General features: G+C 51.3%; 1 protein-coding gene across 3 annotated transcripts in view; it reads left to right on the top strand.

The window, feature by feature from the left end:
- The window catches only part of PDE1B (phosphodiesterase 1B), a 142,137-nt gene that overhangs the window by 71,407 nt on the left and 53,123 nt on the right, over positions 1-17,607 (top strand). The window contains exon 1 of one of the 3 annotated variants that reach the window (XM_032781192.2): positions 9,799-10,256. The exons of the other annotated variants lie outside the window; for them this stretch is intronic. Coding sequence (XP_032637083.1) covers positions 10,204-10,256 — 53 coding nt within the window. The 5' untranslated portion in view covers positions 9,799-10,203. Of the gene's footprint in view, positions 1-9,798; positions 10,257-17,607 lie in introns of those variants that run through there. 3 annotated transcript variants of the gene reach the window in all.

The raw sequence follows: 17,607 nt of genomic DNA on the forward strand, positions 1-17,607 counted from the left end.
TTAAAAGAGGTGGATGAGAAGGTCTTTCGACCATTAATGCTTATTTTCAATAAGTCTTGAACCACTAGGGAATTTCCAGGAGACTGGAAGAAAGCTAATGTTGTGCCAAATAGTTTAAAAGGGTAAATTTGATGACCTGGGTAATTATAGGCCTGTCAGTCTGGCATCGGTCCTAGGCAAAATAATGGAGCAGTTGATATGGGACCTGATTTATGAGGAATTAAAGGTGAAGAATATAATTATTGTCAGTCAACCTGGGTTTATGGAAAACAGATCCTGGCAAACTAAATTGATGTCTTTTTTTTTAACTAGCTTACAAGTTTGGTTGATAAATTTAATAGTGTTGATGTAATGCATTTGACTTGGTACCGCATGACGTTTTGATCAAAAAACTAGAATTGTATAAAATTAACTCAGCACTCATTAAAAACTGGCTAACTGATAGGTCTCAACATGTAGTTGCAAACAGGGAATCATAGAACGGCTGTGTTTCAAGTGGGGTCCTACAGGAATTAGATCTTTGTCATACATGATTGAATATTTTTAAATGACATTATGATCATCACTGATAAGGGGGAGGGATAGCTCAGTGGTTTGAGCATTGGCCTGCTAAACTCAGGCTTGTGAGTTCAACCCTTGAGGGGGCCATTTGGGGATTGGTCCTGCTTTGAGCAGCAGGTTGGACTAGATGATCTCTTGAGGTCCCTTCCAACCCTAATGATCTAATATTAAAGTTTGCAGATGATACAAAAATTGGGGAATGGTAAATAATGAAGAGGATACAGAGTGATATGGATCTCTGTGTAAGCTGGGTGCAAGCAAACAGTATGTGATTTAATATGGGTAAATGTATATTGTGATAGCCCCAGGCCAGTTGGGTATAGCAGAAGGCAGATATACTGGCCACTGGATTAACAGTTTTCTGTTCCCTGACTGACCAGAGCAGGGGCTGTTCCAGGCAAATGAGAAGCAGGGCCGGCGCTACCATTTAGGCAGTCTAAACAATCGCCTAGGGCGCCAGGATTATTGAGGGGGTGGCGTTTTGCCGGGGGGGCGGCAGGCGGCTCCGGTTGACCTGCCGCAGGCATGCCTGCAGAGGGTCCATTGGTCTGCGGCTCCGGTGGAGCTGCCGCAGTCATGCCTGCAGACGGTCGGCTGCTTCCGCGGCTACAGTGGACCTCCCGCAGGCATGCCTGCGGCAGCTCCGCTGGAGCTGCGGGATCAGCGTGGGGGGTGGCGAAATGGCCGTGCGCCTAGGGCGCGAGAAAGCCTGGCGCTGGTCCTGATGAGAACACCTGACTTTAATTAACCTGCAAAGAGTCAGGTGAGGTCATTAAGTTAATGTGACCACCTGACTCTAATTAAGGCCCTGCTGATACTATAAAAAGGGCTCACTCCAGTCAGGCAGAGGAGAGCCATGGAGCCAGAGGAGAGGAAGTGCAGCTGAAGGGCTGGTTAATGAAGACACCCCCAAACCATCGTTATGGGAGCCCTAAGGTAAGGGTGAAGAAGGGAGAAGCAGGAGATCTGTGGGGAAGTGGCCAGGGAAATGTAGCAACTCTGGCAGTGAAAAGTCGGCTGCCAACAGCTGCTACCATTAGCAGGGCCGGTGCAACCATTTAGGCAACTGAGGGCACTGGCATTTGGGGGGCGCCATTTTCTTCAGCAGCGACTACGGCGGCTGGATCTTCAGCCGCCCTGGTCGCCTCTGGCATTTAGGCGGAGGGAGCTGGGGCAGGGGAGCGCGGGGAGGGCTGCCTGCAGCAAGTAAAGGGGGGGCGTGGCATGCAGGGGAACTCCCTGCCCCCGCTCACTCCTGCCCCACCTCCTCCCCAAGCACGCTGTGGCTGCTTCACTTCTCCTGCCTCCCAGGCTTGCAGTGCCAATCAGTTTAGGCTCCGCAAGCCTGGGACGCGGGAGAAGTGAAGAGGCCACAGCGTGCTTGGAGTGCTTGTGCACGGAGCAGGGGTGAGCTGGGGTGGGGGGGTGCCTCAGGGTGGGGGCGCTGGGGGAGGAGGGTGCAAGGTGGAAGTTTCACCTAGGGCGTGAAACATCCTTGCACCGGCCCTGACCATTAGGGTCCCTGGGCCGGAACCCGGAGTAGAGGGTGGGCCCAGGTTCCCCCCAACCCACCACTACAGGAACATCTCCTGGGAGGGGAAGTCAGGCCTCTGTCAGGACAGAAAGCTAAACTGTTCTGAAATAAGCTCCCAGGGACAACAGAGACTCTGGGAGTTCTCTTACCAACCTCCTTTCAGGCCTATGATGAAAAGGGCTCAGTAGACTGTAAGCCTGGCCCTAGAGAGAGAAGGGCTACGTGGAGGGTCACAGTGAGCCACTGAGGCTAGCATAAGCCGCCTAGAAGCGCAGGACCCTGGGAGCAAGGTCAGAGCTCTGCCATAATATGTATACATCCAGGAACAAAGAGTGCAAATCATACCATAAGCCCCGATTTTATGGGTGCTCCAGGGCTCAAGCACCCACTATACAAAATAGGGAGTGCTCAGCACCCACAAGGCTGGATTAATCTTTTGTGGGCCCTGGCTCCCGGATTATGTCCCTGCCCCCTGTTCTGCCTGTGCTCTGCTCGGGGGCCTCACTTGCCACTTGCAGGGTGGGGAGGGGGCAGAGAGGAGCACCCACCGGCAAAAACAAAAGTCACCACCTGTGATACTTATACAGTGGGGAGCTCTATCCTGGGAAGCAGTGACTCTATGGTACCTAATCAACTGAAGTGACGCTCCCAGTGCTGTGGACAAGGGCGCTAATGCCATCCTTGCATCTAAGTTACAGCAGGACCTCAGCGTTACGAACACCTTGGGAATGGAAGTTGGTCATAACTCTGAACAGAACATAATAGTTGTTTTTTCAAAAGTTTACAACTGAACATTGACTTACTACAGCTTTGAAACTTCACTATGCAGAAGAAAAATGCTGCTTTCCCTTTTTTTAGTAGTTTACATTTAACATGGCACCGTGCTGCATTTGCTTTTTTGTTTTTGTCTCTGCTGCTGCCTGATTGTGTACTTCCGGTTCCAAAGGATGCATGTGGTTGACTGGTCAGTTCATAACTCTTGGTTTTTGTAACTCTGAGGTTCTACTGTACTATTAAGTTTTAGTTTTGTGATCACTTCCTCTTTATTTATCAAGATGTCTGTCACTGGGCAGATAGGGGATCGGATAGCCTAGCTGGCTGCTTTGTAGTTCATCCTGTTTACTAAAGACCCTGTGCAACCTGTTGTGGTTGTGTGGGAGGCATCATAGGCTGGTTTCAACCTCTGTAGTGAGCAACCGTGTCTGTGGCTCCGGCTCAATGCAGGTAGCGAGCACAGGGGTGAGGTGGGATCATAGGAGATGGAGAAGATTCATGTTGACCTCTGCCCACACAAGGTGAATGGCATCTGGGGAGCAACTCTGGCCTGTAAGGGGCAGGCTGCTTTCCACACACTCACTGGGCACATGCAGCGTTTCTGGCTTTTAACCATCTTATTTGCAGCTCTCGGAAGAGCTTGGAGTAATGGAATTAGAGTGTGATAAATGTTCCATAGTTACTTTGCCCATCTAACAGTCCCCTCTGCTGGGAGACAGGGACTGTATTAGATCTGTTTTCCAGATGGGTAAACTGAGGCACAGAGGGCTTGGATTTAGCCTGTGTCAGCAGAGAGTGGGGAATGGAACCCAGGAGCCTGGCATTCCATAACCTCTGCTGTCTGAGACAGAACGCAGCGCATTGGCAATTGAAGGTACTTCAAATTTCAAGACATAAACCTGAAGCCACCAAGAGACCACTGAATCGAAATGTGCCTCAGCTGGGTGCATAACTGCGCAGGGAAGAAATGAAACTAATTAAATAGCTTTGTGACATAAATGTCCCTGCAGCTGCTGCTGCCTGCAGCTGCAGAATGGCTCCATTACCCTCAATGGTACAAATCTGCTGAGTTCAGCGCCTGGCAGGAGCCAAAGCATTGGGCACCTTGCGGGATCAGATATGAGGCAGATTTCCCCCAAAGGGCTCAGGTCCCACTGAAAAGAAGCAGCTGGGTTTTCACTGCTCATCAGCTCTTAGTGTTCCCAATTAGCAGGGAGGAGAATTCTCCCTTCTTTTCAATGGGAGCTGAGTTCCTGGGAAAATCAGGCCCCAAACCTATTTTTGCAGAGATGCTACTAGGCACCCACCAATGGTGCTGAAGCCACTGGCTATCATGGGTGCCCTCTCCAGCACTCCAACTTACAGCCAGGTTTTCCAGAGAGCCCAGACACCAGCTTCAAAACAATCATGTATTACAGCAACAAAGAGTCCTGTGGCACCTTAGAGACTAACAGGCGTATTGGATGCATGTGTTTTACAGTCGTGCCTAGCGACCCAGTGGGATCGGGGGTCCCCATGCCAGGCGCTGCATGGTCAGCCCTTGCCTCAAAGAGGTCATGGTCTAAAAAGTCAGGCTGAAGCTGAATCTTGGGCTGGAGCAAAACTGGCTCCCGACACTGCAGGGCCTCCACCCTCCACATGCTGGTTTGGTTAGTTGTGGAAGTCGTATGCTATTATACACTTCCTTTTCTGTACTTGAAAACTGTGATCATGTCCCCTCGCAGTCTTCTCTTCTCCAGACTAAACAAACCCAACTTTTTCAATCTTCCCTCATAGGTCGTGTTTTCTAGCCCTTTAATCATTTTTGTTGCTCTTCTATGGACTTTCTCCACTGTCCACAGCTTTCCTGAAATCTGGCACCCAGAACGGGATACAATACTCCAGCTGAGGACTAATCAGCACGGAGCAGAGCGGAGGAATTACTTCTCATGTCTTGTTTACAACATTCCTGCTAATACATCCCAGAATGATGTTTACTTTTTTTGCGGCAGTGTTACACTGACTCATATTTAGCTTGTCATCCATCATGACCCCCAGATCCCTTTCTGCAGTTCTTCTTCCTAGGCAGTCATTTCCCAGTTTGTATGGGTGCAACTGATTGTTCCTTCCTAAGTGGAGCACATTGCATTTGCCCTTATTGAATTCCATCCTATTTACTTCAGATCATTTCTCCAGTTTGTCCAGATCATTTTGAATTTTAACCCTCGGCACCGAGCTCTGAAGGCAGCGCCATGCCCGTAGCAGCATAGATGGAAGAGTGGCAATTAAAGTGTTATTTGTCAAAGCAGAATTAGTGCCCCCTTGCCACCCTCACTTCTGCTCTGCTGCTGCTATCCCTGGGCTGACAGCTTGAACCTCGCCGCCAGGGGTTGACAGCCTGAGTTGTCAGACCTGCTGCTGCCTCCAGGTGCAAGATTCGGTGAGGGGGAAACCCAGGCTGCCTCCTGGTGAGGGATGGAGGATGGGCGGAAGAGAGCCTGGGTGGTGGGACTCCAGCTGTCAGCCCTGGGAGAGGGGGCCCTGGATGTCCCCTTTATTCCCTCCCACAACCTCCAGGGTATGCACAGCCCTTCTCCACAAGTCCCAGATGCCCAGGGCTGACAGCTGGAGCTCTTAAAAAGATAGCATAGAGCTCATGTCTCCCTTGGCACAACAAACCCTGCATCTTGGGAGTTAGACTAAGCTTGTTAAGTTTATGGAGGGGATAGCGTAATTTTGGCAATTAATTGATCCTTTGACTATTAGCGGTAGTGATGGCCTGTGATGGGATGTTAGATGGGATCTGAGTTAATACAGAGAATTCTTTCCTGGGTGCTGGCTGGTGAGTCTTGCCCACATGCTCAGGGTTTAGCTGATCCCCATATTTGGAGTCAGGAAGAAATTTTCCTCCAGGGCAGATTGGCAGAGGCCCTGGCAGATTTTCGTCTTCCTCTGCAGAGTGGGGCATGGGTCACTTGCTGGAGGATTCTCTACATCTTCCAGTCTTTAAACCATGATTTGAGGACTTCAATAACTCAGACATAGGTTAGGGGTTTGTTACAGGAGTGGATGGGTGAGATTCTGTGGCCTGCATTGTGCAGGAGGTCAGACTAGATGATCGTAACGGTCCCTTCTGACCTTAAAGTCTGAGTCCCTTCTAACCCTGTGGGGCTAGGATATGAGTCTAAGATGCTCTGCTGTGGCTAATTAATTAAGCATTGGACCAAGGACTTGCACTTGGGTCACCTCCAGCTCAGGTGATGGGCCAAACTGGGCTAAAACTGGGCCAAAACAGCCCATGTGGGTGATTCGCAGTTTCTCCTGGTGCAGCTTTTCGACTTTGGATAAACTACTTGACTAGTCATTGGGCCAAAGAGATGGCGCAGCTGATGGGCAGGTGTTCACCAGGAAAGTGCTCATTAGTGAATCGTTTCCTTTGTGATTTTAAAAGGGCCCAGAAATGAGGTGACACATTTTGTTCTGGGCTGAACTGAATGTTTCTTTTGACACAAATCACATTTTTTGGTGAATTTTGCAAAATTTTTCATTTCGGTTCAGCCCAAATAAATTTTTTTTTAATGTTTTGGAGCTGCTAGTGAACCCAAAGATGAGTTATTGCCCCATTCTCACACATAGGTCACTAGGACCTGCCAATCACAGATTGAAGAACCCAGGCCCGCTTTGGGCAGCAAGGTGGACTTCTGGGGCAATACAGCCCCATGCAGAGGGCAGCAGGGGACCTGGGCACTCACAGCTAGACCCCCAGTGTCTGGATCCCACACCCCAATCACTAGACTCCAGTTGGTTTCACTTCTTGCATCTCCTTCACTGGAACAATGCGGTCATTAACTGGGTTTGTTTTTAACACAAAAACTTTCTTTCACTGAGGTTGGAAAGAATAAAATCACACATTCATTTCTGTGCCTGGTTTGGGTCAAATGTCAAACAGTCTGGATTGGAGGCTGCGGCTGGCAGTGTCACTGAACTGGGAAAATCTTGATTAAGGTTTTTTTCCCCTCAATGCCCGTCCCCCCACCCCCCGCAACATGAGGCATTGCTTACATTAGCCGACCCCACCTTGTTACTAACAGGCTCATTGGGACCTCTTTTCCTAGTCTAGAGCAGTGGCTCTCAACCTTTCCAGGCTACTGTGCCCCTTTCAGGCATCTGCTTTGTCTTGGGTTCCCCCAAGTTTTACATCACTTAAAAACTTACAATATCAGACATAAAAATACGAAAGTGTCAGAGCCACACTGTTACTGAAAACATGCTCACTGTCTCATCTTTACCATATAATTATAAAATAAAAAAACTGGAATATTAATATTGTACTTACATTTCAGTGTACAGTCTATAGAAGACTATAAACACGTCATTGCCTCTATGAAATTTTAGTCTGTACTGACTTTGCTAGCGCTTTTTATGTAGCCTGTTGTAAAACTGGACAAATATCTAGATGAGTTGATGTACCCCCTGGAAGACCTCTGTGCACTCCCCGGGGTATGTGTACCCCTGATTGAGAACCACTGATGTAGACAAACCCCACACACTAAGTGCTGTGTGGGGTGTGAGCAGTATATTATGTACAAGTGCTAGATACAAGCACTATATGGGGTGCTGTAAGGGGTATGAGGGCTGTAGGGGTATGAGACTGTAGGGGGTCTGAGTGCTAGATACAAGCACCATATGGCGCACAGGTGTTATATGGGGATAAGCATTGTGTTAGGTACGAGGGCTGTGTGGGGTGCGAGGGCTGTAGGTGGAATGAGACTGTAGGGGGTCTGAGTGCTAGATACAAGCACCATATGGCGCACAGGTGTTACATGGGGATGAACATTCTGTTCGGCACGAGGGCTGTGTGGGGTGCAAGGGGTGTAGGTGCTTGGAAGGCTGCAGGGGGTCTTAGTGCCACAGTGACTATGGGGCTCAATTCACCACTGCCCTGGTGCAGGGACAGGCAGTGTCATTTGTACTAATGACCTGAAAGAAAACATAAAATCATCACAGATGAAGTCTGCAAATGATACAAAATTTGGGGAATCGGTAGATAATGATGAAGAACATCACTGCTACACAGCAGTCTGGCTCACTTGGTAGATGGCACAAGTAAATAATATGCATATGAATATGGCTAAATGTATACTTCTGGGAGCCCAGAACGTAGGCCACAGTTACAGGATTGGGTACTTTATACGGGGAAGCAGTGACTCTGAAAAAGATTTGAGGGTCAGGATGAATAATCAGCTGAACATGTGCTCCAAATGCGATGCTGTGGCCAAAGGAGCTAATGCTGGGATTCATAACCAGGAGAATCTTGAGTAGGAGTAGAGAGGTAATTTTACGTCTGTATTTGGCTCTCATGTGATCCCTGCTGGAATTCTACATCCAAGTCTGGTGTCCACAGTTCATGAAGGATGCTGATAAATTGGAGAGGGTTCAGAGAATAGCCATGAGAACGATTAAAAGATTAGGTGCCTTATAGTGATAGAGTCACAGAGCTCTACTATTTAGCTTAACAAAGAGAAGATTAAAGGGTGACTTGATCACAGACTATAAGCACCTTCACGAGGAACAAATATTTTATAATATATAATTTATAATACTTGTAATCTAGCAGAGAAAAGTCTAACATGATCCAATGGCTGGAAGTTGAAGCTAGACAAATTCAGACTGGAAATCAGGTGTAAATTGTTTACTGTGAGAGTAATTAACCATTGGAACAACTTCCCAAGGGTCGTGGTGGATTCTCCATCATCAATCATTTTTAAATCAAGACTGGATGTTTTCCTAATAGATCTGCTCTAGGAATTCTCTTGGGGGACGTTCTCTGGCCTGAGTTACACAGGAGGTCAGACTAGATGATCACAATGGTCCCTACTGATCTGTGAATCTATGACCTGGAGCCATCTACTTTAGCCAAGTTTTGGCCCCTTGCAGTGAAGAGGCAGTGCAGAAAGTGGCTGTGCACCACCAGCAGCAGAAGCAAATGGTCCGCGAAGTTTCCTTAGAGATCACCAGACTGGCTTGTGGTTTAGATTCCCATCATTCATGTGGCTGAGTCCTAGCCCCCGACACGCAAAGCCTAGAAATGCAGGGAGTAGCAGAAGTTTAAATGCACTGTTCACACCCATATGGCTCCCCTGCAGATGCTGTTGTGAGTACCAACTGGGCAGACCCATGGCCATCAGTGACTTTGTATGGGGTGGAGGGGCAGATACTGCTTGAATCTCAGCTTATATTTTCATCTAGATGATTTAGTAACCTCAGTCCCATTTTCCAAAGTGACTCAGGCACTCTGGGGCCAAAATCGCATTGAGAGTCCCTGGTACTCAGAAGCCCAAGTGTCCACATCACTTTTGACAATGGGATTTAGGAGCCTACGTTGCTGGGTGTTTTTGAAAATTGTCCTCCTAGTAACCAACTCAAGTGATGCACCATAGAGGCAAGAGCTCAGCTTCCCACTCCTAGTGACTGGGCTGACGACACCCGGCCAACAGGAGCAAAAAGCATCCAATCCAACCCCGGAGCCTTGCTTCTGACCTTAGCCCTGACACTGCTGAGCAAGAGAGAACTTTGCTTTATTTTGTTTTAAATGCACACACACAACTTGCCTAAAATAGCGAGGCCGCTCCTAGCACCGCCCCCTCGCAGTACATAGCCTTCCCAAAGGGACAGCAGAGGAGGCAGCCTGCAAACTCAGACTGGAATCGCACTAACTGAGGACTTTGGAGAGAGGCTTCAGCTCCGGGGTGTCTCTTGAGAGCATCGCTGCAGCTCAGTGAGCCAAACCCTGGGGATGTTGGACACTGCCCCCGTGGCTGGACACAGCACCCCCTGCTCCTTTCTGGGGTGCATCTATTGCAGGGCCCTTTCCATTGCATGGCAGAGGGCATTTCTGGATTTCTGGACAGCAACGGGCTCAGTCCCCTTCGCATGTGAAGATGGGTCCTCCCAAGAATAGCTGGGAAATCGTTCTTTACAAGGCTAGAGCCAAGGGCGGGGAAGGAGTAAACTCACACAGGCAGAACTGGGTAGAGGTTACAGGCTGTTTACTTGTTTTACGGCAAACCTTCCCCCACAGCCGCCTGACAGTTCCTGTGGGGTTATTTTCTTTATCACTCCTCTCTGAGCCCCCACAACCCCCGCCCTCCTGGCCACAACACTCCCACGCCACCGCTGCAGCTGCCAAAGTTAGTTCTTCTGAAGAAAACAGCTTCCCCACGGCCCCGGCCAGTGGTGAGCGATCTATGGTGCTGGGGTGAGGGGGGCCGGCTTCCCCTGGGATTTACACCATTCGCAGGAGGGAGAACCCCAGCACTTTGCCCTGGCACTCAACTAACTGGCACTTGTCCACCATGGCACCATTCTTGACAGTGCAGAGAGCCCATCTGAAGGGGCCTATCCTAAGGTAAGAAGCGTGGAGTTCCCCACATAGCCTTTGTGCAGCTTAGCTCTGGTCTGCGAGTAACACAAGTGCTGTGTTTCTGGGCACTTGGGGGCTGGTTCTGGAATTGAATCCCACCTGCAGGCTCCACAAGGCACCGATGCCTTGACTGCATGGGCTAGCAACGGTTGTTTAGAGGGACAGCGCACCATGCTGACTAGGCTTTAAATCTTGCTTTGATGCTCCAGTGTCAGGAGCACTAGACAGGGGAATGACAGTCAGAGTCTGGAGGTGAACAGCCCACAAGCCAAGATCCTCTTTTCTCAGCAGAGACGTCATCTGTTCCCTGGCACTTGGTAACATCAGGGGCTTGGCCATAATCTTTCCCTGCTCATACTTTTCCATCCACTCACCCCGTTGGGTAGCATTGCTGTGTGCTATTAAAGAGCTACTGCGTTCTGTCGCAGAGGTGGCTGCATTTCAGTGGCAGGGGTATTGTTTTGCACTTCTGTTGCTCCTTACATCTGAGGCTGCCTAGGCCTTGGCAGAGGGAGGTTGGAGGGGAGCTCACCATTGTGCAGGGAAGGTGCAGAAAGGCAGCGTGGCCTTCCTGAGGTCACCAAGCTGGCTAGTGGCAAAAAATCCAGAGTAGAAGCCGGGAATCCAGACCCCCACGTAAAGTGCATTGGAATCCTTGGGAGAGAACAAGACTCACGGAAGATATCACAGAATCGTTCACTGACAAAGGCACCAGGGCAAAACAAACAGAGCTTAAAACTTAGGCAAAGAGCAAAATAAACAGTATCTATTTTAGGGTTAGAGTTTTGCCCTTGCCCCCAAACAGAGCAAATGTGCACATCACACCCTGGGTCCAGGCAGCAGCAGGGCAGAGGTTTGGGGTGGGAAATTTTGCTGTGCTGACCTCTAGCTTAACAAGCTCATTTACTCAGGAAGGGCCAGATCCTGTGGCCTGTCTGTATGGACAGAATCTCGTATCAGGGTCGGGGGTGCAGGTTCTGCCTATGAGGATCCGGCCCTTTGTTCCCAGGAGAGTTAGTTTCAAGGCCTGGACTGCACTGAGGAAGCCTCCTCACATGCTCTCGCCAGCTGCAGCTGGGGTGTTGAGCACATGTTGAGATCCTGGGCCAGTGTTATCAGCTCCAGTCCTGCTGAAAGGAGGCTTTCAACCTGGGTGGGATTTGGGGGACGTTTCCCCCAGTGGACAGAAAAAGGGATCTGGGTGTTTCCCGTTTGGAAGGAGCTGTGGGGCTGCCACAGCCAGCACAGTATGGTTCTGCTAGCTCAGACTAGGGGGCAGCGACCCCACTCTGCTGCCTCATCCACCTCTCCCCACCCATACTCCCTTGCTGCACCCCATACCTCCTGCCCCCACTGTCTCCCAGTTCTGTGCTCCCCCGAGCCTAGATTGACAGGCTGGGAATACTTTGAGGGGTCTGTGAGGCCACCTGTGGCTGATGGAGGGTACAGAGGGCAGGGTAGGGCCAACATTCCTTCCCCCCCCAGAGAAACCCAGCCCACTTGGTCTGAGTGGGCCCCTGCTCTCAAGCCTGGTATGTCTTTGTTGCATTGTATTCTCCTGTCTGCCTATCTGCACTTGGTGTGTCTTGTCGTATATTACTCTCTTAGGGCAGCAGCCATCTCTGGCCTGTGTTTGTGCAGCCAGGGCTGGCTCCAAGTTTTTTGTCGCCCCAAGCAAAAATATTTTCCCACGCATCCTAGCCCTGCCCCATTCCAACCCCTCCCCCAAATCCTCAGCCTCGCCTCCTCCCCCCAGGCACGCTGTATTTCCCCTCCTACCCCTCCCTTCCTCCTGGGCAAGCCTGAGAGAGAGAGGGGAGAAGCAGCGTAGCGGAGGTGAGCTGCGGGTGTGGGGGAGCGGTTCCTCTGTGCCCCCCTAGGGTTACTTCCTGCGGCCCTCCCCACGCCCCCCACTGCCGCAGCTCACCTCTGCTCCACCTGCTCCCCTGAGTGCGCCACCGCTGCTCTGCTTCTTCCCCGTCCCTCCCAGGCTTGCCGCAAAACAGTGATTCTCGTGGCAAGCCCGGGAGGGAGGGGGGAGAAGTGGTGTGGCGGTGTGCTCGGGGGAGCAGGCGGCAGTGGAGTGGAGGTGAGCTGGGGGGGAACGGTTCCTCTGCCCCCCCCCCCGGGTTACTTCCTGCGGCCCTCCCCACACCACCCACCTCTACAGCTCACCTCCGCTCAGGGCCGGCTCCCAGCTTTTTGCGCCCCAACCAAAAAAAAAAAAATAAAGGAGCCGGAGTGATGCGCCTTGGAAAGTGCAGCCCCAAGCACATGCTTGGAGCGCTGGTACCTAGAGCCAGCCCTGTGTGCAGCACCTGGCATCAGGGTGTCCTGGGCACTATAGTTACAATCCAGCTAGGGTCTGAGGATGTCCTCCCCCAACTCTGCTGGGACTGAGTTCGTGAACAGCTGAGAGTCCTGCCCTGCCAGGTCCAGCAGGTGCAAGTTCGGTGGAGGCTGGGGACTGGCTCTTGCAGAGATCTCTTGGGGCTCCAGCAGTCACAGCCCTGGTGCCCAGCTATCAGAGCAGGCACAGCTACCCAGCGCTGCTGTACAAGCAAGGACAGCTTTGCTATACATGAGTTAGGCCTTATCACTGCCTGGGCCTCACGATAGGGAGTCAGTTCAGGGAATCTCGTGTCCATCCATGTCCCTGCAGGCAGGAGGTTTCTGCCTGGTGTAGGTCTGAGCTTCTGGCTGTAAGGCCAATGCCTCGGAGGGGGCTTAGCTGAGAGGAGGAGCATCAGAGCTGGGTTTGTGATGGAAACTTTGTGCCCAACACTGACTGGGACTGTCCCATCCCAGCTGGGCCCAGCCAGAGACTTCAATCCATAGCCCACCCCCTGCCTTTCTGCCTGGCCTAGCCAGGGCCTGCTCTCCCCATTTTCTTGCCTGACAGGTTGTGCAGCCTCTCTGGGCCCAGCACTGGCAGGGGGTCGATAGCCATTCTCCCCTGGCATCCAGAAGGCAGTTTGGACACTGCATTGAGGCTCTCACGCCAGCCTTTGAGTCCTGCACATCCCTGTGTCCAGCCCACTCGGTCTGGGGGAAGGGAGTCCCTGGATTTAATCAAAGTGCTTTGTTTCTGCAAACAAACAAACCCAGCCCAAGGGAGCCTGATATTATTTTGGTCTAACTAGAGTTTCTGGGCTCAGTATGAGGTAACTGGGTGATGTTTTCTGGCCTGGCTGTCCAGGAGGTCAGACTAGCTGAGCTATCAGTCCCTCTGGCCTTAACGTCTGTGAACCTATGAAAATCAGCCCAGCCTGTCATACTCCCCTGCTCTCCACTTCCTTTCAGTTGGGGTAAGGAGCCTGCTGTGTGAGGGTTGGCACTGAATCAAATCCAGCAGCAAAGTCCCTGCCATATGCAGGGCAGTGCTGTCCATCTATTACACACACCTGGACAGGATGACCAGATAGCAAGTGTGAAAAATCAGGGCACTTTTATTTTCATAGAATATCAAGGTTGGCAGGGTCCTCAGGAGATCATCTAGTCCAACCCCTTGCTCAAAGCAGGACCAATCCCCAGACAGATCTTTACCTCAGTTCCCTAAATGGCCCCCTCAAGGATTGAGCTCACAATTTCAGGTTTAGCAGGCCAATGCTCAAACCACTGAGCTATCCCTCCCCCCAGGGGGAGGAAGGGTATAGTTGCCTATATAAGATAAAGCCCCTAATATTGGGATATCTGGTCACCCTACACCCGCAGTTGGACAGGGCCCTGCCTAAGCCAGACGAGGAGGGCACAGAAACACAACAGGGACTTACCAGCTGCCAAGAGTATTAGCAGTGCTCCTGAGAGCAAGGTTGGCATTAAGGCCATTTGCAGTGGGGAAACTGAGGCACTCCCTCCCATGGGATGGGGGAAACAGAACAGCCATGCCACAGGCACTGGGGGACTCAAGGCAGGGTGGCTAGGAGCAGGGCTGGCACAGAGCCCTTGAACGAGCTACACACCAGAGAGGGGGGATTCTCAGAGGCCATTTGCACCTTCTCCAGTGCCCTCTAACGTTTCCAGTGCCGAGCATGTTACAGAGAATCAGGCCCCAAAGCAGTGCAAAGCTGGGGAGAATCAGGCCCCCTGCAATGGATTTCTCTAGATGTCATTGTTGTCTGTGCGCTGTTTTAGTTCTAACCTTTGTTGAGAGTGTCTCGAGCAAGAGATTTCTGTTTCCCTGCGGTGTTCTGAAACGGCCCCATTAGCGCCACTGTGCTGGGCCATTGATCTGCAGAGCAGCAGTGTAATGTCGTGTCAATGCTAATCCCAGCGTTTGTGCTGTCTGCAGCCGTGAAGCTCGGGAGGGGGAATGAGAGCGCAGGATATCCCAGGAGTGGGAGCTGCTGTGACCTTTCCCTTCCCAGGCTGAGAGTGCGTGAGATGGGAGCGGAGTACTGGGCAGGGCTGGTCTGGTCTGGGCAGAGGAATTCTTTACTCCAGGATGCAGCATCTTCTCTGAACTCAGTGAGAGAGAAAACGTGCCAGGGACAGAAGTGACTGAACAAGGGAACTGAAATGCTCTGTGAAAATACAAAACTAAGGAAAGATTCCATAGATTTCTAGAGCATAAGACCAAAAAGGACCATTAGATCATCTAGACGGACCTCCCGTAGGTTACCACCTGCATCCACATACGCTTGTACTGAGCCCAGTGATGGGTTAGGCTAAAGCATTTCCAGCGGTGACCAATCCCAGATGCTTTAGAAGAAGGTGGGGAAAAAACCCCAGAATGCATCTGTGCATTGGGGAAAAATAGTCCTGCCTGGAGCACCCTCCACCTTTCCCCCTCCCCAAAGAGTTGGAGCTGAGCTGAACATAGCCTGGTTTGACTTTACCTCTCTCTTACACACACTCCCACACAGGCAAATTGACAGTAAGTTTCCCATAGTTACACTGAGCTGCTGCTGGTTCAAGTGGGGTTGGTATAAGACCCCTGTAAATTTACCCCAGTGTAACTGCATTGAGTTCATGACTAGCACCTGTGTCGATGAACGGAGAATCAGACCCAGGGTATATCTACACTGCAATGTAAGCCCAAGGTTCATGGAACTCAAGTTAGCAGACACTGAGTTTGTTAACCTGGGCTTGAGTGTTTCATTTGTAACCCCAAGTTAGGAATTATTGAACCCTTGGTCCCAACTTGGGGCTCAAGTCTCTACACTATGTTATGTGTGTCTGAGCCCAGGCACCCATATCCCAGACTTCCGAGCCCTCCCCAATCCCACTCTAGCCCTTTGTTCATGGTGCACTGTGGGAAAACTTGACTGTCCACAAAACTTGACTATCTAGAGCAGTGGTTTTCAAACTTTTTTTCTGGTGACCCAGTTGAAGAAAATTGTTGATGTCTGTGACCCAACGGAGCTGGGGATGAGGGGTTCGGCGTGTGGGAGGGGGCTCTGGGCTAAGGCAGAGGGTTGAGGTGTGGGAGGGGGGTCAGGACTTTGGGCTGGGAATGCAGGCTCTGGGTTGGGGGCAGGGATGAGGGGATTGAGGTGCAGGAGGGGGTTCCAGGTTTGGATGGGGCTCAGGGCTGGGGCAGGGGATTGGGGCACGGGGTTGGAGCACGGGCTTACCACCGGCTGTTCCCAGTCAGTGGTGCAGCCGGGGTGCAGAGGCAGGCCTCTTGCCTATCTTAGCACCACGACTGTGCTGAGCCCCGGAAGTGGCCAGCAGTAGATCTAGCTCCTAGGTGGAGATACACATGAAGTGATGCTTGCAGCCTTGGCCTTCAGCACAGCAGGAGCCATGCACCAAAGACTCTGGGCTGCACTTCTCTCTCAGCCTGTGGCCCTATGTCCACCTCCCTTCCAGCCAGCCCAACTCCCAGAATGCTCCGAGTCATGGAGCTCTGAAGCAAGGCATGGGCAGGAGCTGCTGGGAGTGGGTGTGGGGCTGGAGTCTCTCATCTGCCCATGGGGCACAGCCTCAGCTAGGGCCAACCATGGGTTACAAACTCCATTGAACATGCTGGGAGACTCCTCTCATTTATGCTGGGGTAAATCTGGAATAGCACTACTGAAGTCAGTGCAGTCACATTGGTGTAATGGATTGAAGCTGAGCCATCAGCCAACATGGCCCCTGCAGGATGCTCTTTGAGGGACGAAGGATGGCTTAGTGGTTAAGGTGTTGCAGAGCAAGGGACAGGGCTGGCTTTACAGTTTTCGCCGCCCTAAGCAGCTTGCCGAATTGTCGCCACAGGGCAGGGGGCAGTCCCTGTGCCCTTAGGGCGGCAGGCGCGTTTCCGCGGCGACGGCAATTCGGCGGCAGCTTCTATGTTTAGCTGAAGCCGCCCCGGACAGCTAAACATAGAAGCTGCCGCCGAATTGCCACCACCACAGAAACGCGCCTGCTGCCCTAAGGGCACACAGACTGCTCCCCCCACCCCGCCTGCGGTGGCAATTTGGCATGCTGCTTGGCGGCAAAACAAGGGGGACTGCCGCCCTTTGCAGAATGCCACCCCAAGCACCAGCTTGGAATGCTGGTGCCTGGAGCCAGCCCTGGCAAGGGGTCAGGGTTCAATCCCTTACTCTACTAACAGCTTCTTGTGTGATCAGGAGACAAGCACATCTCTTTGGGCCTCAGCTCCCTGCCTGTAAAATGGCCTTAATTATCCTTACTTTCCCCACTGGTTGGCTGTCTTGCTTACTTAGACTGTGAACTGTCTGGGGGAGAGACAGTCTTGATCTGTGTCTGTGCAGCCCCATGCGCATCAGGGCCCTGAATTCAACTGCAGCCTCTCAGTGTTGCTGTATTGCAAATGATGATAGCATCAGGCTGTCTGCTTTAAACTGGGAAAGGTAACTAGGAATCCAAGCTGGTTTCGTCTCAGTGCAGTTTTCTGTCTCCAGAGGGTTGTTGTTGCTCATGAGACCGGCAACGTAGGATGATCCATCACAGCCCCAACCCTCTGCTATAGCCCAGACCTGAAACAGCCCCAAGGGAACCCAGCAGCCCATGGGAACATTCTGACTCAGGATGAAACCACTGAGGGTGGGAAGTTTGCAATGGGAGGAAAAGCTGTGCTCACATTACAAGTTGATGGTGCTCAGGACAGTGCAGATGACACAAAGATTGGGGGAGTGGAAAATAAAGGAGAGGATAGGTCACTGATTCAGAGTGATCTGGATAAGCTGGTAAGCTGGGCGCAAGCAAACAATCTGTTTTCTATACAGCTAAATGTAAATGTGTATGTCTGGGAACAAAAACTCCAGGCTGTATTTACAGGATGAGGTACTCCTGGGAAGCAGCGACTCTGAAAACATTTGGGGATGGAGTGGATAATCAAGAGAACATGAGCCCCCAGTATGATGCTGTGGCCAAAGGGGCTAATGCA

The sequence above is a fragment of the Chelonoidis abingdonii genome, chromosome 26 (assembly GCF_003597395.2).
Source record: "Chelonoidis abingdonii isolate Lonesome George chromosome 26, CheloAbing_2.0, whole genome shotgun sequence".
Lineage (NCBI taxonomy): Eukaryota > Metazoa > Chordata > Testudines > Testudinidae > Chelonoidis > Chelonoidis abingdonii.